The sequence below is a fragment of the Myxine glutinosa genome, chromosome 3 (assembly GCF_964187855.1).
Source record: "Myxine glutinosa chromosome 3, kmMyxGlut1.1, whole genome shotgun sequence".
Taxonomy (NCBI): Eukaryota; Metazoa; Chordata; class Myxini; order Myxiniformes; family Myxinidae; genus Myxine; species Myxine glutinosa.
The window spans coordinates 86,253,977-86,277,170 of NC_136263.1; the positions used below are offsets into that span (position 1 = coordinate 86,253,977).

The 23,194-nt window shown below is 41.8% G+C and overlaps 1 protein-coding gene across 2 annotated transcripts in view; it reads right to left on the reverse strand.

Annotated features, from left to right (window-relative positions):
- Positions 1–23,194, reverse strand: part of LOC137423406 (kin of IRRE-like protein 1) — a 446,337-nt gene that overhangs the window by 218,237 nt on the left and 204,906 nt on the right. For both annotated transcript variants that reach the window (XM_068110539.2, XM_068110538.2), the window contains exons 2-3: positions 17,706–17,852; positions 16,770–16,919 (exon numbers count right to left, since the gene is read on the reverse strand). In XM_068110539.2, coding sequence (XP_067966640.1) covers positions 16,770–16,919; positions 17,706–17,852 — 297 coding nt within the window. The remainder of the gene's footprint in view (positions 1–16,769; positions 16,920–17,705; positions 17,853–23,194) is intronic.

Sequence of the window (23,194 nt, forward strand, 5' to 3'; positions counted from 1 at the left end):
ACTTAGACACACTTATCTTATTCCCGACAGACCACAGATAAACAGGACAAAACTGACTCACACGGGGATTGATGGCAAGGAAAGCGGGCAGTCGATGGCTCAAGGTGCACCTTGGCTCAGGGGCAAAATCGACCCGGTCCAGTCCAAAGATGCGGGGAGGTCGCTCAGCGCTCGGAGGTCGCGACTTGTCTTCTCAAGCTGGGGGCGCATCTGACCTCACATCCGGTAAGTCGCTGCGTATATCCGGCGGGGAGTGACACACCCTCGGCTCGTTAGCTCCGCCCCAGATGGAATCGGCCCGTTGCTTCTCATTGGGTGCGGGGGGTTACCGGCTCCGCCCTTGACGAGGGGCCGACAGGCAGCCCCTTCGTGGTAACCCCGTCGGCGCACATGGGTAATGGCGGCTAACCGAGCCGGAGTGAGGACGCACACTCCCCGCGCGCGCCGCCCCCCTCTGTTGTTGTAGTTGTTGTTGTAGTTGTTGTTGTTGTTGTTGTTGCATGGGGAAGATGGGAGGAGGTATGGGGAGGTCCTAAACTCACTACTGGTGCCATACAATCACATTCTGGTGCAACGAAGAGTCAGAATTAATGGAAACGAGTCCTTAACTGACATAGACTAAGAATAACTAGCAAGATGTCCGAAAGTTGTCTACGTGCGATGCGGTGGACCTGGGCACGACATTTAATGGGGGAAGAAGGGGAAGGTCGGTTCTACAGAGTGTTGTTTACAGACAATGGGACTAGGGAATGGGGGATTGGGGATAGTTGGGGAGTATTGGGGAAATAGGGGAATATTTACAAGCGGATATGGAGGCCAAGTGCCATATCCGCAACAATATATATAATGAAAAGCTGAAACATCTTGGGTTAATACGTTTTCAACCACCACAACCACCGAAATATCTAATTTATGTAAGTATTCAACCCCCTGAGACAAATATTTCCTAGAAGTGCCTTTGGTAGTGATTACAGCTTCGAGTCTTCTTGGGTATGTCTGTATCAGCTTTGCACATCTGGATTTGGGGAGTTTCTCCCATTCCTCCTTGCAGATTTTCTCAAGCTCTGTCAAGTTGGATGGGGAGCGTCGGTGAACACCAATCTTCAAGTCTTTCTACAGATTCTCAATGGGATTCAAGTCTGGATTTTGGCTGTGCCACTCAAGGACTTTCACGTTCTTGTTATGAAGCCATTCCAGTGTTGCTTTGGCTGTATGCTTGGGGTCATTGACCTGTTGGTGTATAAATCTTCGCCACAGTCTAAGGTCTGTAGCAGGTTCTCCTCAATGATTTGCCTTACAAGTCTCTCAGTCTCTGCCACTGAAAGGCACCCCATAGAATGACGCTGCCACCACCATGCTCACAGTAGGGATGGTGTTCGAAGGGTGATGAGCTGTGCTCGGTTTTTACCAGATGTTCTTTCTTTTCTTTCTCTTTTGAATTTTCCATATTGAATATCTGTGGCGTGATCCGGCCAACGTTCGGGAATCGGGTTAGTCAGGGTAACTGTTAGGGCCGCGGGGCCTCCGCTCGGCAAAACCAACATCTTATCCGCGGTCCGTAACAATTGGTGTCAGGAGTGGGATCTTTCTCTTTACATTCAGGCCAAAGTGTTAAATGTTCATCTCATCAGACAACAGAATCATTTGCCTCATGCTCTCAGAGTCTTTCACATGCCTTTCGGCAAAGTCCGGGTGTGCTATTATGTGCCTTTTTCTCAGGAGTGGCTTTCGTCTGGCCACTCTCCCATAAAGCCTAGATTAGTGAAGTACTGTAGAGACTGTTGTCCTTCTGGCAAGTTCTCTCATCTCAGCCAAGGAACTCTGTAGTTCTGTCAGAGTAGTCATTGGGTTATTGGTCTCCTCCTTGACCAAGGTCCTTCTTGCGCAGTTGCTCAGTTTGGTCGGACGGCCAGCTCCAAGAAGTCTAGGTAGTTTCATATTCTTTCCATTTCCTAATGATGGAGCTAACTGTGCTCTTGGGAACTTTCAACACTCTATAAATTGTTTTATGCCCTTCTCCAGATATATGCCTCCTTACAATTCTATATCGGAGTTCTACAGACAGTTCCTTGGACTTCATGGTAGAGATTTTGCTCTGACATTCACTGTCAAATGTGGGACAGTATATAGAAAGGTGTGTTTCTTTATAAATCATGTCCAATCAATTGAATTGGCAAAGAAGTGGACTCCAATCAATTTGTCGAGACATCTCAAGGTTGATCAAAGGAAACCTGAGCTCAATTTGGAGTGTCATTCAAAGGGGTTGACACGTATTGACCAACTATAGACAAACACAAACACAATGGGAGAAACTCCCCAAATTGACTCAAGACATTTAAGCTTTTCCTTTTTAATTAATTTGTAAAAAAAAAAATATATATATATATATATATCTAAAATATATATATTCCACTTTGACATTACGGGGTATTGTATGTACGTAGATCAGTGATAAAAAAATCTCAATTTAACCCATTTTAAATTCAGGATGTAACACAACAAAATGTGAAAAAGTCAAGAGGTGTGAATACTTTCTGAAGGCACTGCTTAACAATGTAGAAAGCCTTGAGGTCCTATGATTGAAAGCTCTACATGTCATTGGAATTCCCCATCAGGAAGGTGAGCGTCATATCTGCTTCCTATTCCCCACTGAAAAATATATACCCATGAGGCTCTTGCAGATGGTCTGTTTTGTTTGACATTGAAACCGTGTTGGTCTAACAACATGCGAAGGATTAGTTGCTTTGGTTGATTTTATCTATTTTTCTTCTGTTGATTTTTTATTCTCTTTTTTTTGTTATTTCTACAACAAATTATTTTTTGATTTTGTCTATATTATTTTTAATTATTTTATTTGCATAGCTTTCCTTCATATTTCCTCCTTATATAAAGAGTCATATTTAATAATGTCATGCATAGGACTCATATACAAGACTCTTATTTCAAAGTCAAATGTTACCAAAACTTAAGTCCTGTTTATTGCAAAAAGCTTGCCTTGGATTAACGTCTTCTTGCAATCAAGGAATGAAAATTTTAGTGGGAAAATAAAAATAAATTTCTCACCGAAGCAATGTTTTATAACTGTAAGCAATCTAGTATGTCGATCATAAAAAACCGTTCAATCTCTTGATCTCCAGACATACACAGTGCTGCTACTCATTTCTCAGCAACTCTCCCTCTTCCCTTCTTTCTCTCCCTCCCACCTTCATTATTTTATACATTCATACATCCAGCTATGCTGTCAAAAATCTCATCCATGCTGCAATGATTCACGAGGTGAAGAAATTGTCGTAAAGCAAATTACTTTTACTCGCTGGAGAGCCAACTTAGCGAAGGGAATCTGCAGTCTCATCACAAAGCTCATAAACATTGGGTTTATGTGCTCAGACATACCAGAATTTAGCATCGAGTCCACCTGAGGTCTATTGGTTTCACTATAGACAACAAACTTGGTTTTTTGTCGATAGTTGGTCAATAGGTTTTGAGGTTTTCTGGAATGAGTTGGTGAAGTCCGTCTCCTGATCTGTTCTTTCACACTTGATTGATGGAGTCACAAAGGACACTGTTCATGTGACTCCATCACACTGTTCATGTAACTCCTAAGGAAGATTGCTTTAACTCGGTCTTTGAATAAAAGGCAAAGAACCCTATTTCCTCTCTACCTGTACCAATCCGAAACATCCTCCAGCAAGTGAACTTCCATTCTCCATTCTGCCATTTCCATGGTGGAAAATTCCTAGTCTATTGTTTGTACTTCACTGCCACTGGTCCTTTCAGATTCAGTGACGCAACACTCAAAAGCTCTTCATCGGCCTTGTCCACTCATGTTGCTCTGCCTCTTTTACAGGTAATTTTCTGATGGCTGCTTGAATGCATCAAGAAAAGCCACTAATGTTACCTGAATGTATAGGAATGGTGCCAAAACTGACCCTCATGATAATAGACCAGTGAGCATGATTATCAGCATAATAAGTAAAGCAATGGAAATGATAAATTCTGCAGCTATGAAAGATCATCTATTCTTTGACTTTCTGATCTTTCACCATAAGTTTGGCTTCTGACCATCTTGAACATGCTTCTTCAAATTCTGTGCAGGAGATGGATGGATGCCATCAATCTCATACATGAGGTCAGTGCTATATCACTGGACATCTCCCCTGCATTTCATTGTCTGACAACAAACTGATTTAAAAACTGTCAGCTAATAGTATCTATGGTATTCTCTTAGACTGCCTCTCATATTTACTGTGTGCTTGCGAGCAGTACGTGTGTTGCTTTGAACAGAATTTATCCCATTTTCTTCTACGAGACAAGGGTTCCTCAACGTCGCATTGTGTCCCAAGTCTTGCACTTGATATGGCATGTATTTGTCAGTAGAAAATACATTGAATCACTTTGTGGACAACTCCACTATGTATGGAGAAATAGGATTGTAGTTACACACCCCTCTGTCAGGTACACATCATCACTCTCTGCCATTCTAGAAAAAATAAGTAATGGCTTATCTACCTGAAACATGTCTTTTAATGCACTAAAGACTCGTATTCTCACTATTTGCCTCCATAAGGACCGGCAGATAAATTCTCCAATGCATTTCTCATGGTCATCCTCTGGGGGAGGTACTCCTAGAAGCTCCTAGACCTCTCTCAAAAATATTCAGACTTGGGCAGATCATATCTCCAAACAGGGATTAAAAGCCAGCAAACACATCAGAATTTTCCTCCAAGGCATCCTTCCTATGCCATCCTCTGCATACACCAAGGTAGAAGGTCTTGAGGTCCTACAATGGAAAGCCCTGCATATCATTGGAATTCCATGTCAGGAAGGCAGGAAGGTGAGTTTTATATCTGCTTCTTATTCCCCATTGAAAAATTGGTGGTCTTGCATTTTTAAAAACTGGCTATAATCTCGTCTTGCTCTTCCTTTTCTCTCACCTCTATGAACACCCCATGATACTCCGGATCACAAGAATTCTGCCAAAAAAACGCTTTCATCGTTACCACCCAAATTCTAAATTTGATGCTCATCTCTATTCTTTCATACCACTCTTTTCTCACCCGTGGAACTTCTTACCGAGTCCGTTGCTTCGGGCACTTCCCACCACAATTTAAAATCTGACACACACCGCTCAACACCGTATGAACTCTCCAATTTCCCCTTCCACACACTCTTTGACCCTGTTCTCACTCCTCTCATATAATTCCTCCCATTGTGCTGTAGTACATTCATGGTGTCATCCCATGGTAAATCGAATTGCCCAATTTTGTCTGATCCATTACCCCCCTGTCGATCTGCCCTTGACACCTTTATAGAAAAATAACTAAATTGTACTAGTTTATCTGTTAGTTTATGATAATCGTAAATTTTCATTACTAAAATAATTTCCCTCAGTGTCATGTGTCCAAGCTTGAGACAAAGGTAATTAATTTTACTAATCAGTTTTTAGTAATTTGAAATTATGTTCATGGCCAAACATTATCACAATTTCAAATTGAAGTGTTGTCTACAATTTGAAATTATGATAGTAGTCAGACAATTATTTGTTGACTCTAGATCAGACTCTCACAGATAGCAGGAGAAAACATCCTAAATATACAAAACTTTCTCTGGATGACGTGAAAAACAGGCATATTCATCACATTGAAGAAACTTTTTGAACAGGTCTTCCAAAATCATCAGATTTAAGTGGGGGCAACATTTTCCCAGCCCACAGATATAATTCCTGTTCAGTATCTATAAAAATCCACACAAGAGGGCTCTCTTGCTGATGGCATAGCGGACAATTTCTAATGAAAATTCTCAGTATACTGAACAAAATGACGAGGATGTATTTATATAAAGAACGGCACTGGGGGTGTTTTTTCCACATCTTTCCTAGCAGGAGCATTTTATCTCAGCTTCCTCGTTGTATAGCTGATATGACCTTTTATTCTTCCTAATGAGCCAATAAGAAAGTGAACCATTTCTCATGCTTGACATCCTTACTTTTTTACAAGCACTTTGAACCACTGGGTTTTCAGACCCAAGGTTCCCTCTCAAAATTTAGTGATTGGATCTCAGTGGGGTAAAAAAGAATTGGGGTTATAAATAATGAAATACAATGCTGCTCTTTCTTTGTAAAACTCCTGGTATATAAAGTTAGATAAAGCATCATTTCTAAACGGTATTAACCCATAACTACAATAAGTTGCAATCATTTTCTTCAAGTCAAATACACGTAGTAATCCTTGGATGCTTATAACAGATCCATGCATTTTGGCTGATATTCTATATTTATTAGCAGTTAAACATAAACAATCTAATGCTGGACTGAAACCAATTGTGCCTGATTCTTCACAAAGTTATTAGATATCTAACAGATATCCTGTCTATACACTTGTGACACTGTCCCAAGAGAGAGGGTGATAGCAACATTGAGATGGATGCGAGTGCCGGAAGGAGAAGTTAGGTTGGTGGAAGGTATGTATGAGGGAACGAAGCGAGGAGTTTCCGTTGGTCCTAGGAGGTCTGAGGAGCTCAGCGTGAACATTATTCTGAGGTAGCAGCCTGGTGTTGGCTTAGCGGTTAGGGTGCCAGCTTGGGATCCTAGGATCCTGAGTTCGAATTCCGGTCAATCGCTGAATTAACACCAGGGGGGTTGACTCAGCCTGTCATCCTTCCAAGGTTGGCAAATTTGAGTAACAGCTTTCTGGGATTAATGATCCCGGTGTGTACCCCGATTTAGAATAGGTACACCGTATCCCTGCACATCGTAAGAGGTGAATAAGGGTTGGCGTCAGGAAGGGCATCCGGCCATAAAAACATTGCCTCAAACAGGGAACCATTATTGTCATGGGGCCCGCAAGGCTAACCCCTGCTCTAGCGGGGGAAAATGGCCTTAAAATGATCATTCATTATTCAGAGGTAGAAAAGCTCTCTCAGCCTACTCATGTTATCATGGTTATGGAGCTGGAAAGTAAGCAGGAAGATAAACATGAAAGATATTCCCAGGAGGATATTGTATGCATATGATCTGGTTGTTGTGGTGGAGAGTGGACGAGAGATGCAGGAAGTACTGGGGGAGTTGAAGGAGGCATTTGATAAACATGGGCTAAAGATATGTATGGATAAGATGGAGGTGATATGGGTTGGGCAGCAGAGAAAATAAATGAATATCAGGTTAGAAGGGAAGGAGATCCGATAGGGAAATAGGTTTGAGTATTTGGGGGGAACCATGACCGGGGTTGACAAGTCATAGGTAGAAGTGTGGAGGAGGATTCAGGTGAGTACGAATGCGTGGAGGAGGGTGGAGGGTGTAATGGCAGACAGAAATATTTGAAGGAAATTGAAAGGGAAAGTTATGGTGACTTGTGTGACGCCAACCTACCTTTATGGTCTCGATAACGGTGGAATTGATAGAGAGACGACAACAGAGGTTGCAGGTCTGTGAGAACAACTTGGTCAGGAGGGTCAGAAGAATTGCAGGAGTGAAGAGGGTTGATAGAAGGAGAATAGATGAGCTGAGGGAGGAGATTGGTGTGCAGATGAACCTGACGGGAAAATTGGCGAAATGCCAGCTGAGATGGGCTGGATATTTGGTGCGGATGGAGGAAGAGAGAATGACAAAGACAGCGGATAGGTTGAGGGAGCAAGGTAGGAGGAAAAGAGGTAGACGTGGTTGGGATGGGAGAATTGTGTAAAGAGGGCTATCAGGAAGGTGGGGGGTGGTTGGAGGGTGGAGAGAGAGATGGCTGAGGATAGGGGGAAGTGGAGGAGCATCAGGGTTGAGGCAGGGTAGACGCTTGGTACCGTTGGACCTAAACCCTTACAAAGTAATAAGAAGGAGAAGAAGATACTTTGCCTTTCAAAGTAGTCATTTCTTCCCTGACATATGAATGAAAATCACGCTATTTTGATTCAACAGCTCACTGCATGTTATATTCACAAACAAGCTTTTTATGCAGGTCCTGAAACCTGCATAAAGACATGTCATGGAAGACATGGAAGACATGGAAGACATGGAAGACAGACTGTCATGGAAGACAGAAATAACAGGGGACAAATATTTAATAAATACAAAATGGAGTAAAGGGAAAACAGTACAGGAGAAGAACATATGTGATATCAAAGCAAGGGAGGAAGAATTGCAGGTGAAGGGAGGTTAACAGGGTTTAAGGAGGTGTCGTAATAAGGAGAGCTAGAAATTGGAGAGACCATGAGTTGATGGTGGGCAGAGAACTTACAATTTTGAAGGGAAGAGATCATGGCAAATTCCTCACGAAGACAGTTCCACTGGAGAGAGTTTGGAGGGATGCATGAATGCAAGAGGCTTAAAGTTTTAGGGTTTCTGGGAGAAGGAATGCAACTGGAGGGGCAGGGTTTGGGTAGAGAAGTGAGGGTGGGATCAAGACCAAATTGAGCTGTCAAAAATTCACAGGGCCACCAACCTGTCTGCAGTGAGCAATAAAACAATGGCAAAGGGTCTTAGATTACAAAGCCTCAATGTGGCAACATGGGAGAAAACCAAGAGTGAAGAGGAAGACATATTCCATGACACTTTGGATGAAGGCCTTGGAGATCATTATAAGCTGAAACTGTATTTTGTTGCAGTGGCTGGCCTCTGATACCAGTTTGAATATATGATCTACACAAAACAGATTACAGCTAATAATGAGATTTCGGACCTCTAGAGACACGACCTAAACCTGAGGCTGACCACAGAAGTAAATTTTTGGATTTGCTAGCCAGCACTTGTGAAAGGGCAAAGAGTGAAATATAACTTTTTATCATTGGAAATTGTGCTCCTTCATAACTAAACGAAGAAGCGTAAACCAAGGTCTACTCCAGGATGAGATTTTTGGTGATGCTATCCCACAAAGAATAGTATGACTACTTGGACATGACCGTCTCCCATGATTTTCGATTGAACAAGCACTGCCAGAAGATTATACATTAGGCAAGACATACTCTTGGACAACTGCATCAAAACTTGGCTCCTTGCTCTGAGGAGGTTTAAATACGAATCTAACAAGCTCTGGGACACACTCAGCTAGAATACGGTTCTAAGACTTGGAACACTTACACTGGTTCAGTTGTAGATGGGCTTGAGCAAGTACAAAAAAATGCTGCCCACTTAATTTAATTACCAGCAAACCACCTCAACCTTAATGCTGAGTTTCAATTTTGGGATTGGATTATTTGCATATACAGTATATCACCTCCTCGCACAGCAACTATCGGGGATGACAACTATCAGGGATGCCTCTTCGTGGTGCTTGTACCCCCCAAAGCAAGTTGAGGGCCAAATCTTCCTCATTCTTCCATGCTGCGTGGATTCGTCAGGGCAGTGTGCTTACAGTGAGAATGCAGATCGGTCCACATGGACCGGCCCTTTCTCTTGTCTCTTTTCTCTCTCTCTCTCCTTCTCTCTCTCTTTCTCTCTCTCTCTCTCTCTTTCTCTCTTTCTTTCGCTCACTCCCTATCTTTCTCTCTCTTCATCTCTCTCGCTTTCTCTCTCCCGGCCTCTCTAAATCTAGCATGGCTCTGACTTTGTGAAGGTGGGGTTACACCATCCTGGATGTGAGGTATCTCTGGGTCACTCCTGCGAGATCACCTGGCTGTCTCTGTACTACGGGCTTGTTTGAGAGAACTGTCTGGGGCTATACAACAATAACAACAACAACTATCAGGGATGCCTCTTCACAGTGGTTGTACCCCCACCCTCCCAACGCAATAAGGGGGCCAAATAGTCCCCATTCTTCCCTGTTGTCCATATTCGTCAGGGCAGCACAGTCACGGACAGGGTGCCGCTCATTCTCCATAGACCGGCTCTTTCCCTCTTGTCTCTGTCTTTTCTTTCTCTCAATCTCTGTCCCTCCCTCTCTCTCTTTCTCTCTCTATGTCATGACCCTGACTTTGTGAAGACAGGGGTACACCATCCTGGATGTGGGGGATATCCGGGTTGCTCCTGTGAGATATATTGGCTGTGCACAGACAATCTGAATGCCAATGTATGATGCAAACCTGGATAACATTCATTGACTGTGTGAAACCTATGGCAGGGTCCAAGACATGATAAAATGCACAGAAGATTCACAATGAGATGGCTCTACCTGTTGTTTTAGATTGAGGGCATCTATCCATTGTTTGCATAAAGTAAGAAGCTGGTCCAAGGTAGAACAGCCTGTATGAGTCAAACTGATGATTGCAGATCAGAGATACAGAAAAAGGATGTGTCTCGAGTTCTGATGAAATTGTCGAGTCCATCACCATGCTCATGATAAAGATAATGCCGAGTCGCTTACAGTTGAGTGAGTCAACTTTGATATCATTTTATGAATTGTATAACAATGGTGACTGTCAAGGCAGTTGACCCTCAGATTATGACTGGAGGAAATTACAGAAAGAAGAGCAGATTGAGTAGATGAACAGTTTTTGAGTATGAAAGCACTCATGTACCATCAAAGCACTAGCAGTGCAGTATTTAAGGGAGGCTAATAATTTATCCATGTGAGGATGTTGGCACTAATTTGAGCACAAAACGAATGGGCTGCATTTGCGGCACAGGAGAATAAAAACATAAAAATAAAATTGTTCGAGTTATCAGCCGTAATGGACCGCAATGTGCTGATGTTTTGGGCTTTATCCTTCATCGAGCAAAAGAGGACACTCTGACCAAGGGTAAATCCTGAAATGTCAGCACGTTGTGGTTCTTTATGGAGGATGACTCTTGCCATTTTATTGTCACGTTTTTTTCCTCTTGTGCCACCAATGCATACCAATAGTTTTGTGCTGGAACCATTGCAGAAGGGAATTTCACATGCTATAGGTTGCTTTCAGAGAGGATGTGTAGAATGGTTACGAGAAGAGAGAGATTAGGGACATTGGCCTTTTTCTGTAACAGCAAAGTTAATGGAGTCAGCCTCAGCATAAGCAGCTAATGTCCATTTTTGTCTTATATAGTGCCTTATGTGGATAAATTGTCTTATATAGTACTCAGAGAGGTAGGAAAGGGAACAGGAGTGAGAAGGGTGAGAGAATATGAAGGGTTTCTAGTTAGAGAGAGCATTAATAAACAGCAAAGGATTCACCGTAGCTCATGTGTGGAGACAGCATAACTACAATCACATATATCAGAGTAGAGGGAGAGAGAATGGAAGAAATTAATCAATGAAAGAATAAAGCATTGTTTCTTAATGAGTTGGACAGAGGATAGCGATGAAAGTAGGCAATGGAGAAAGAAGGAAGAAATAAAGGTGAGGACTGCATGGGGAGACAGGAGAGGAAGAGGGAACAGGAGGGTCGGGAATAGTGATCAGGAAGCATCATGTGTCATGGATGAAGGTTTTTTTTTATCACAACAAGGGGAACTGAGTGTAATGGAATGTAGAGAGGAAGGAGAGAGAGAGAGAGAGAGAGAGAGAGAGAGAGAGAGAGAGAGAGAGAGAGAGAGAGAGAGAGAGAGAGAGAGAGAGAGAGAGAGACAGAGACAGAGACAGAGACAGAGAGAGAGAGAGAGAGAGAGAGAGAGAGAGAGAGAGAGAGAGAGAGAGAGAGAGAGAGAGAGAGAGAGACAGAGAGAGACAGAGACAGAGAGAGACAGAGAGAGACAGAGAGAGAGAGAGAGAGAGACAGAGAGAGACAGAGACAGACAGAGAGAGACAGAGAGAGACAGAGAGAGACAGAGAGAGAGAGAGAGAGAGAGAGAGAGAGAGAGACAGAGAGAGAGAGAGAGAGAGAGAGACAGAGACAGAGAGAGAGAGAGAGAGAGAGAGACAGAGAGAGACAGAGAGAGAGAGAGAGAGAAGATGAGGATGAAGAGGGAAAATGAAATAACAAAGGCCAGTACAGACAGAGCATGTGTTCTAATTCTGTATCGCCTGAATAAGTGACACAAAAGCATAAATAAAAAAAGTATGGGATTTTACAGGCATAATAATGGACACACTAATGTTATGTTTTAAAAATTGACAATTGGGCAGGCACAATATTGATCTGATTGAAAATACTTCGCTTAAGGAAGAGTAAATCTCATTTCTTCCACATATTTTGAACCGGAAACAATAAGGCTCCATTTAAAAAAGTAAATCTTATTTTATCCAAAAATTGTATAGGTACAGGGACTTTTTTTCTTTTTTTTGTATACAAGATCGAGGCTCGTGAAAGAGCTAACATTAATCACAAGAAAACAAACGGACACATAAAACATATAATAAGGGTAGACAAGATGGGGAGAGAAGGGGAGGCACACGAGTGCAACATTTGAGAGCAGGGACATCGGGAGATCTGTGGGAGGGAGAGGGCTTGGGGGGAGAAGGCGTGGGAATGGGGGGGGGGGGGGGGGGGGGTGGGAGAAGTATAAAACACAAGGACACTGCAAGGACTTCCAGGAAAGAAGTTGGAATTACAAAAAAGTGGATCTGGGGTGAATAGAGCTGGATCAAGGTTTTGTAGAAACCGGGGGTAGAAAAAGAAACAAATAGCGGGGGTAGAAAAGATCAAGGTTTTGGATGGGGGAAGATAAGAGATGGTGGTGAACAGCTTTATAAACATTTATAACTTGTTATTAAAGTTAGTATCTTATTTCTAACTATTAAAATTCCTACAGGTCGCACAAGATCTGCCAGCAACCCTCTGATGGTTAAACTGCCGAAATCTCGGCTCTCCGCTCACCTTCACTCTTTCATTCCTCTTTTCTCCCGCCTCTGGAACAAACTCCCTCACTCCCTTCAATCCCACTCCTCCCTCCAGGTCTTTAAAACAGCTGTTCACCACCATCTCTTATCTTCCCCCATCCAAAACCTTGATCTTTTCTACCCCCGCTAATTCACCCCAGATCCACCTTGTTTGAAATTCCAACTTCTTTCCTGGAAGTCCTGGCAGTGTCCATATGTTTTATACCTCTCCCACTGCCCCCTTCCCACGCCCCCCCCCCCCAAAGCCCTCGCCCTCTCTCAGATCTCTCGATGTCTCCATGTCTCTCGGTCCCTGCTCTCAAATGTTGTGTTTGTGTCCTTCCCCCTCTCTCCCCATCTTGTCTACCGCTCCCTATGTTATATGTTTTATGTGTCGGTTTGTCTTTCTGTGTGTTCATGTGATTAATGTTCGCTCTTTCACGAGCCTCGATATTGTATACAAAAAAAAAAAAAAAAAAAAAAAAAAAAAATTCAAAATGAGCTTTATGTTCATATGGAAATTCAAATGTGAGGATCGCAAGCAGAGCTACAAGACTTTATTGATGGAAAAATCTGCAAGAATGTGTTCTGAATGTGGCAAGGCTGAGTTTGTGGCTAGTACTTTTTGTGAAGCTATAGTTGTATAAAAACATCATACAGGGAATCTCCGGCTTACGAACACAATGTACGTTCCTGAAAATGTGTTCATAAGCTGGATGTTCGTAAACCGGATCAATAATCCCCTTTAAATACTCGTACATGTAATAAGTGATTCATTGGATCTTGAACACAAACTAAACCCAATTTTTTTTTTCATAAGAACGTTATTAATTGGACTTTTAAAATCAAAAATTAATACATAAAGCTGGAAAAGCACTCTCATTTTACCATGGTCACTGGTACTACTTGCTTTGCGCTTATTATCATACATTGTTAATCATTATTATGCAAAAGTTCATGTAAAAATGCTCACTAAATGTCTGAGCACGTCTGCAGAAGCACAACACTGAACACGTATACGTACAAATTGTTCTTGAGCAATCGACAGACATGGCAGTTGTGGGAGGTAAATGTGTGCAAGTACAGTATGGTGCCAACAAAAAGGGCAGCTGCATCATGGGAACATGAATGAAGCCCTGCACCCCACCACGCAATGATCGTTTTTCCGCATTTTATTTACTGGGCGCTCAGTGTGGTATTCAAAAACACTATTAAACCCAAATATTTTTTGGTACTTTTAAAATCAGTAATTATTAAATTGGATAGATCAAACATAGGTAGTGAATGGAGTGACGAGGGACACCGAGCTAGTTAGATGGTTCAGCGTGAAGTGAAGCAGGAAGCTGTCTCTCTATGGCCAATAAGGAACCCATGGAGATAATGACATGTGAAATAATGGAAGAGTAATGGAGCAAGACCCATGTGAATGAGGTGTGAATTATGGTGTGAATGGGTAATTAACTCTAGAGGTCCGATTTACTGCATTTAGCCCTTAGTTTTGTCGGATAGAACATTTGAAAGATGGAAACATGATAATAAAGTGTCATGTTCGTATGAACGGATGTTCGGAAACTGAGTGTTCAGAAACCGGGGATTATGAACTCGACACCGAGTGTTTCCTGTATTATGAACTCGACAATCAACTACATTTTAAACATTCAGTAAATATCCAGTAAACAACCTCAACAATGTAAACTACAAGGAACAATTTAATAACTACAAATTACTGGGTTAATAAAAATAATAATTGAAATCACTATATTTTTGTCATCAAGCTCATGGGGACTGAATCCCTGCATCAAAAGTAAGAATTCCACATCAGTCCTTCAATATTATGTAATACAAAAATGTTTGCAAAATAAATCTTGTACGTATATGATTTTAGCCTGGTGTTGGCTTAGCGGTTAGGGTGCCAGCTTGGGATCCTAGGATCCTGGGTTCGAATCCCGGTCGATCGCTGAATTAACGCCTGGGGGGTTGATTCAGCCTGTCATCCTTCCGAGGCCGGCAAATTGAGTACTAGCTTGCTGGGATGAATGATCATGATGTGTACCCCGATTTAGAATAGGTACACCGTATCCCTGCGCATCGTAAGAGGCGACCAAGGGTTGGTGTCAGGAAGGGCATCCGACCATAAAAAACATTGCCTCAAACAGGGAGCTATGATTGTCATGGGGCCCGCAAGGCTAACCTCTGCTCTAGCGGGGAAAATAGCCTTAAAACGATCATTCATTCATTCATATGAGTGTAGGGGTGCTTGCTGTGTTGCAATGAATTGCGGCTACGTCAGCTTTATGGAATAGTATGCAGGGAGGTTCCATAAAAGATGAGACAAATAAGAGATTGAAAGAAGTAGAGCTGGCCTGATCAAGAATGGTGAGGCAAGCTCTAAAGTGATCAAGAATGGTGAGGCATTCTCTAAAGTGATCAAGAATGGTGAGGCCAGCTCTAAAGTGATCAAGAATGGTGAGGCAAGCTCTAAAGTGATCAAGAATGGTGAGGCAAGCTCTAAAGTGATAAAGAATGGTGAGGCAAGCTCTAAAGTGATCAAGAATGGTGAGGCAAGCTCTAAAGTGATCAAGAATGGTGAGGCAAGCTGTAAAGTGATCAAGAATGGTGAGACAAGCTCTAAAGTGATCAAGAATGGTGAGACAAGCTCTAAAGTGATCAACAATGGTGAGACAAGCTCTAGAGTGATCAAGAATGGTGAGACAAGCTCTAAAGTGATCAATAATGGTGAGACAAGATCTAAAGTGATCAATAATGGTGAGACAAGCTCTAAAGTGATCAAGAATGGTGAGGCAAGCTCTAAAGTGATCAAGAATGGTGAGGCATTCTCTAAAGTGATCAAGAATGGTGAGGCCAGCTCTAAAGTGATCAAGAATGGTGAGGCAAGCTCTAAAGTGATCAAGAATGGTGAGGCAAGCTCTAAAGTGATCAAGAATGGTGAGGCAAGCTCTAAAGTGATCAAGAATGGTGAGGCAAGCTCTAAAGTGATCAAGAATGGTGAGACAAGCTCTAGAGTGATCAAGAATGGTGAGACAAGCTCTAAAGTGATCAATAATGGTGAGGCAAGCTCTAAAGTGATCAAGAATGATGAGACAAGCTCTAAAGTGATCAAGAATGGTGAGGCAAGCTCTAAAGTGATCAATAATGGTGAGACAAGCTCTAAAGTGATCAATAATGGTGAGGCAAGCTCTAAAGTGATCAAGAATGGTGAGACAAGCTCTAAAGTGATCAAGAATGGTGAGGCAAGCTCTAAAGTGATCAAGAATGGTGAGGCAAGCTCTAAAGTGATCAAGAATGGTGAGGCAAGCTCTAAAGTGATCAAGAATGATGAGACAAGCTCCAAAGTGATCAAGAATGGTGAGGCAAGCTCTAAAGTGATCAAGAATGGGGAGGCAAGCTCTAAAGTGATCAAGAATGGTGAGGCAAGCTCTAAAGTGATCAAGAATGGTGAGGCAAGCTCTAAAGTGATCAAGAATGGTGAGGCAAGCTCTAAAGTGATCAAGAATGATGAGAGAAGCTCTAAAGTGATCAAGAATGGTGAGGAAAGCTCTAAAGTGATCAAGAATGCTGAGACAAGCTCTAAAGTGATCAAGAATGGTGAGGCAAGCTCTAAAGTGATCAAGAATGGTGAGGAAAGCTCTAAAATGATCAAGAATGGTGAGGAAAGCTCTAAAGTGACGCTGTACTGAACAGGATGAGATAAATTGGACTTGAGGTGAGCTTCATTGAGGAAATTAAAATCACTAACCTCAGATAAGAACCTTATTGAACTTTCTGAGTGAACCAAATGCTAGAAAAGACTGAATAGAAAGGGATATGTTGGATGTGAGCAGAACTTAAATGAGCACAGTCAGACAAGCAAGCTGTGATCAAAGCTTTACTTAGCAGTATGAAACAACTGAGCTGTGAGTGGAGCTATACTTAGCGTTGTATAGACAGCAGGCTGTAAAAGGGGTTGACTGAGCACATTAAGTCAAGTGGGCCACAGACTTTGGATGGTAAGTTGATCATACTGTGAGCTTGTCCTGAGTTCCATGTAAAGAATAGCACACTGATCCTGAGTGTTGAGTATGGTTTAAGTGGTGTAGGTCATAACCAAAGCCTTACTAAGAACCGTAAGGCGTGCAGGTCTTGAGCGAAGGGCTGCCTGTGTGGCCTGGCACTCATAGGAAGCATCATCAGCAAGCTCAGCATGTGATAAGTGCAGGTTGTGTTCCCCAGCTGCTGTTGATCCGATAATGGAATACCGTGGCCAACCTGCGGGTCACGTAATTTCATCATGCATGAAACACATAAACCAGACATGTGCAACAGATGTGTTGTTTGTGCATTAATTCGGCAGTGGGTCGGAAGCAAAATGGGAATACTTCACAACATATTGAATTTGGTAAGGATCAAAGCAATTTTGGAATGCAACAGAGATATTGTTCCCTCTGTTGTCAATCATGCATAATCCCAACGCTCCTGGTTTGTTTACACACCAATCCTCTGGCCCAGCAATAATGGTTCTATTTTAGACATTGGAAAACTTTGTACTCCTACGTCGGCAGCAAAAAACGGCATTGCCAATTTGCTTTTGTTATGTAGTTATTTGTGTTAATTCAGGAATGGAAAAGACAACCCCCAAAGTGTAGCACGGTGATATCAGCCTCAGGTTGAGAAGTGACATTGTTGAGGATCAACATCAAATTGACAATTTTGCTCAATAATGATTATTCAATGCATATTTGAATCAACAACACATCGTTTTCAATGCATATTTAATTTCATTTTTACCCCCTAGACTAACCCTCAATTTACCAACAAACATATCAAGATTGTGGACATGAAAGATCAATTTGATATCTGTTTCCTTGCAAGACCAAAAAAGAATAAACCAAAGGATATTTTGAGACAATTCCAAAACTTAAGTCAATGCAACATCATTTTTATTTATTTTTTCCTTTGGATAGAAGTAGTGAGGCAAATACATTTGGTTAATATTCAGGAGTCTTCTGCAAAACTCGATAATGAGGCTGGATTTTTAGTCCAGTAGTTTCTCACCAGGAAGATGATGTTCAGCTCCCAGAGCAAGGCCATCCTTGGTCCATTGCACAATTCCTGAGTAGTTGGCAATGATACACATGAGTGTTGTCGCCCGGCCAGAAACCACCGATTTGTCGGAAGGCTCTTGGACAAACCGGGTGAGCACTGGTTTGGAGATGCCATGCAACAGACAAAGGGGATGGAATAAACAAAGTGCAGGTATTACGACAAATTGAGTTTAAAGCGAGTGGTTATTCATTCATGGGTTAAAAAGCAGTTAAAAAGACTAAGACCGAGGTAGACAAAACGTAATTCAGCATTACTGCCTACCAGGTAGTAATAGAAACACAATGTGAAAATATTCAAGCTCTTCTGCGTCGGCACAGCACATGCTATGTCATATTTTGCATCACTCCCCTTTCCATTTGCTGTTCAAATTGGAAACAAACCTTGTTTGCTGTCCTTCTCCACCTACCTCAGCATGTTTGATCGGTATCATCTGACATAAAAATGAAACCGTTTTTTTAATGCCTTGAAAATATATTGCTGTTTTAGATATTGCTGTTTCATTTTCTGCTGGAATTCAATTCAAAATGCAATTTATGGATTTAAAATGCCTTCCATTCACACGTTGTTTGGATATTTTTTTCTATCGAATAACTACATTGGGGGCTTATAGTTTAGGAGCTGTCAGTCCGTCAGTGCATCATTCGATCCATCCATCCATGTGATCGTCCGAAGCCTCTTCTTGAAAATGACTATGCATCTCTTTCATATTTGGCACATTTATGCAATAATAGTGTTGTGGAAATGACTTCTAGGGGTTAAAGATGCGTAATATAGCATATTTAACCCCTGGAGTAGTTATTTCCTTAAAGTGAATATTTAGCATAAGCATAAAGTAATTAAATGTGATATGAGATATGTATCGCTTAAATGTATAGTTAAACATTGTGTTACAGATCCGTCACTTTCACCTTTGTTGTTATTATATACCTTGTAGGATTGTATAGGTACTTGTATAGTACTTGTATATATACATATACATATACTTGTATAGGTACTTGTTGGATTTATTTAGTTTCAGGTGATATTGTTGTTAAGATTTTTGTGTGAAATGGAGATGACTTTAGTAAAAGGTAAAAATAAATGTTTGTGGAGGAAAAAGAAAAACGTGGCAAAGAACCGGAAGGAGGAGGTGGAGAATGGCCAGGAGAGAGATACAGGTGTGAATCGCGTCGAGGCTGCGAGCGGACTTTTTTTGATGTTTGTCGCGAGGGAGTTGAGGTTTCCCGTGAAAGGGATTGTTTGCGACATCGTCATATATTGTGAGTGCAATTGAACCTGCGTCTCAGGTTTTGTCACCTGGTGTGAGTCATCGTTGGAGAGATCAAGCACCTCCATTGTGGGCATATACGCCATTTTCTCCTCGAAGAAGAAGGGGCTGTCCGCTTTGTGCTTCTTGTTTTGCCATTGGGATTTCCGTATCAACCTTATCGTGTTGATTGCCGTTGGTTTGCCTATCGGCTCGGTTCCCATGTCGACCTCTTACCTCATAACTCCTCATCCACAGTCGTGCCAATACCTGCCTATTGATTTGCCGTTCTGCACGACCTCCATCTTCAGCCAGCGTGAGGATCCGTGCACGGACTTTGGGGAGTGTTACATCCCACTCACGTTTGGCGTATCGTGAGTTCCTTGCTTTGAGAGCATTGGGGAATGATGGTATCATCATATGTATTGTTCATTTGATGCAAGTGACATTTTCATTGTACTTTCTTTAATAGTGTTATTGTTGTGTATGTGAGAGTTGTTAATACAATTACTTGTTTTGTTCTACAATTGCATCGGTGTGGTTTTTCCAAGGTTTGTTAGAAAACGCAAAATAACAAATCTTTCTGCTGTGTTCCCGCTCCAGACTCTGAGATGCACCGTAACCGGGGTTTGGGGAGGTAATGCGTAACAATTGTCACCTCCTCCTAATGTATGTGTCTAAAATTATCAAACCTTTTGATGTCATTTTTACCATTCTGCCATTGGTAATCTGCCATTTATGTTTCTTTTAAACTTCTCATAGGCCTTGACACGGCAGTTATGGCGAGAAAATGGCGGGCCTGAATTACCTCCGAGGGCTCAGGGTGAGAGTACACGGTGGAGTCGTCATGCTCACCAGGCCGAGTGGCACCCAATGGTGAGTGAGAGGGGAGAGATGCCCACCAGGCCAAGTGGCACCCAATGGTGAGTGAGAGGGGAGGGTTATGGCATGTCATTGATGACACATGCGCCCGAGGCCATAAAAGGTCAGGGTGACTCAAGAAAGAGGAGATCACTTTGACCTTGGTGGAGATGGCTGCACACTGCTCGTGTGGAACACCCAAGTCATGCCCCACCCAACCAGAGCCGTCTGTCTCTGTCTGTCTCTGTCTCTGTCTCTGTCTCTGTCTCTGTCTCTCTCTCTCTCTCTCTCTCTCTCTCTCTCTCTCTCTCTCTCTCTCTCTCTCTCTCTCTCCTCGACATTCGCCCTGCTTTAGTGATGGGACTGGACCCATCTCCCAGACTTCATCGTGTTTGCCTGCACCTTTATTTCTGTCGTGTCATTACCCCCTCTGTCTCTATATTGTGGTGTGATTGATTAGGCCCAAGTTAGTTGAGGTTCCCATTTGTTCCTTTGGTACAGTGGGTGTGTATGCCAGTCGTGGGTAAGGGGATAGTGATAGTTGCATAATCTATTTGTTGGTTGCTTATTTTGTTTCCTTCCCCATGACATAATTTGCACTTTTATTAAAAAAATACCTGGTCTCGGGTCTGAATTCTGGTTGTCATGATTCTCCTGAGGTGATTAAAAGAAAGACCCGTTTAAGAATAATTGGCTATGGTGAGATGTATTTGCCATACATCATGATGTATGAAACACCATACATCTGGACACATCTGGACATATCAGGCTCACTCGGCTGTATTTGCATACAATTATGTGACACCTATAGGTGTGATGCTGGACTGCTTTGGAACTTCCAATTTGTACGGTACTGTGGCTTTTAGACATGTGATCAGGGGATGAAGTCTTTGAAGCGGTCGACCATTTTGGTCGCTTTGACACGACCTGCTGGATTCGAACCGGGCAACCAGAACATGTAGATAACAGCAAAGACTTTTTCTCCCCTCATTCTTCCTTTGTCCCCCAAGTAATATTTGTGGATAGTTATGGAACAAACTTAGCTGGGTAAAGAGAGAGGTGGTTTCAGTAAAGCAAGTTAAGTATGTAAGAACAAGGAAATCAGTGGGAGGATAATGATGGAATCACTTGATGTAAATTAAAACATTGCGACAAACAAAAATATTTAGAAGTACAAGCATTTCATAAATAAAAAGAACAAAAAACTTCTTGAAATATTCCTTAGTGATTGATAAAAGAAGTCCGTGTGATAAAAGTGTTTTTCTATTATTTTTTGTCGAGATTTTTTAAACAAAATCCCAAACATTTCTGGGTGTTTGATATTGAAACTTTATATTTTTTGAGAAACAAAATCACTGTTCATTTTTTTTTCATAGTAGCTTTTCTTTCTTTTCCATATACAAAATCGAGGCTCATGAAGGAGCTAACATTAATCACAAACAGTCAAACCGACACACAAAACATAAAATAAGGGGAGTGGTACACAAGATGGGGAGAGAGGGGGAAGGACACAAACACAACATTTGAGAGCAGGGACATCGAGAGAACTGTGGGAGGGAGAGGGCTTGGGGGGAGGTGAGAGAAGTATAAAACATATGGACACTGCAAGGACTTCCAGGAAAGAAGTTGGAATTTCAAAAAAAGTGTATCTGGGGTACTTGTGGGTACAAAAGTACTTGTGGGTATATGGGGTACAAAAGTGTATATGGGGTACATTCACACTTGTGGTCAGATTAGAATTATTGTGAAGAAAATATCAAACCATTTTGCCATTAATCTTGCTATTTAAACAATTTGAAATTGTCATCTTGAAAGTAAATTTTATTTATTGAACCATAAATCATTTTTGATGACCAGATGTCATTTTCATTTGTCCCCATTTTAGAGACTTATTTTAAATAGCACATCTGTGTAGGTTGGTCTTTTCCTCCTGTTGTTGCTAACAAAAAACAATCTTTGTCAGAACTATCTAAATCCCATGAATAACATTTTTCAAACATTGTAAAATTGTCAACAAGCTGACCTGGAACCCGATATTCACAAGGCCTTCTGTTAAGTCTGAAGACTTCAGTTGCACAGTCTGCCATGCAAGGTCGTCTTTTATTCAATCCACCTGATTATTATGTAAACCAAAACAGTGGGATTTTTAACCCTTTCACTTTCTCATTTCTCTCCCTTCTCCTTAGTCCTATATTCTCCCTTTTTTCTATTCTCCCCAATATTTTATATATTTTACTCAAGCATAATTCAAACTAAATTGAACACACACACACACACACACACACACACACACACACACACACACACACACACACACACACACACACACACACACACACACACACCAATCAGCTCTCATGGAATCAAATACCACAGGTGGCCAGGATTTCCAGAAATTAGCCCCCTGCTCTTCCGGCCAACGAAAGCTACATAAAGCAACCAAGAACAGCGCCACAAGGGACTCGAACTAGGCAACTTCCAGAACCAGAGCTGTAACAATTTAACAATAAATAAATATATATATAAATTTTTAAGTAGAAAGGAACATCAACCAAACACAGTATTTAAGCCGACTACGTTGCATGGTCACAAGTAAACAATTGTGGTGTGTCGTCCTGATGAGCTTCAACATGGGCGAAACCATGGTCGACGACGCCACTGTCCTTTATATTGTCACTTTTAAATCCTCAGTCTTCAAAATAGACCTGAGTGTGTGCTGCTGAATCTATCTGGGCAGGAAGCGAAGAGGTACGCATGCACTCATGGTGTTTCATGCGATCGTGTATTTATACCGTGATCGGAAGGGCCTTATTTTGACATACACTAGGCCTACTCACAATAAGTTAGGGATATTGGCAGGTTGTTCGGTGTGGTTGATTTTGTGTATTAATTATGTTGAAAAAAGTTGTTGGTCCTAATTCTATGGTTATTAATGAGTGTGAAAAAACACAGCATTCTTGATTTCAATACCCTAACCCTAACCCCCAGAAAAATAAATAAACTCACTCCAACAATATCCATAACTTATTGTGAGTAGTGTATATACATAATATGGTACATAGAAGCATGACATGACTGTCATGACTTTGGCATGACTCTACCCACAATGTCTATACTACGGCCTCCATGTTGGTGCTTTTCTCTTCAGTTTAAAACAGCTGATAGGTGTCATAAGCCTTTTGAAGATAGGCCGCAGAGATTGAGGCAGCATTCTGTTGCTTATACACCATCCAAATAACTATGTGGTATTCTCTCAAGCATGCCTGGTGTTGGCTTAATGGATAATGGTTGGCGGAATGGAAGGTGTCGAGAGTAACGATGGGTCAAATTT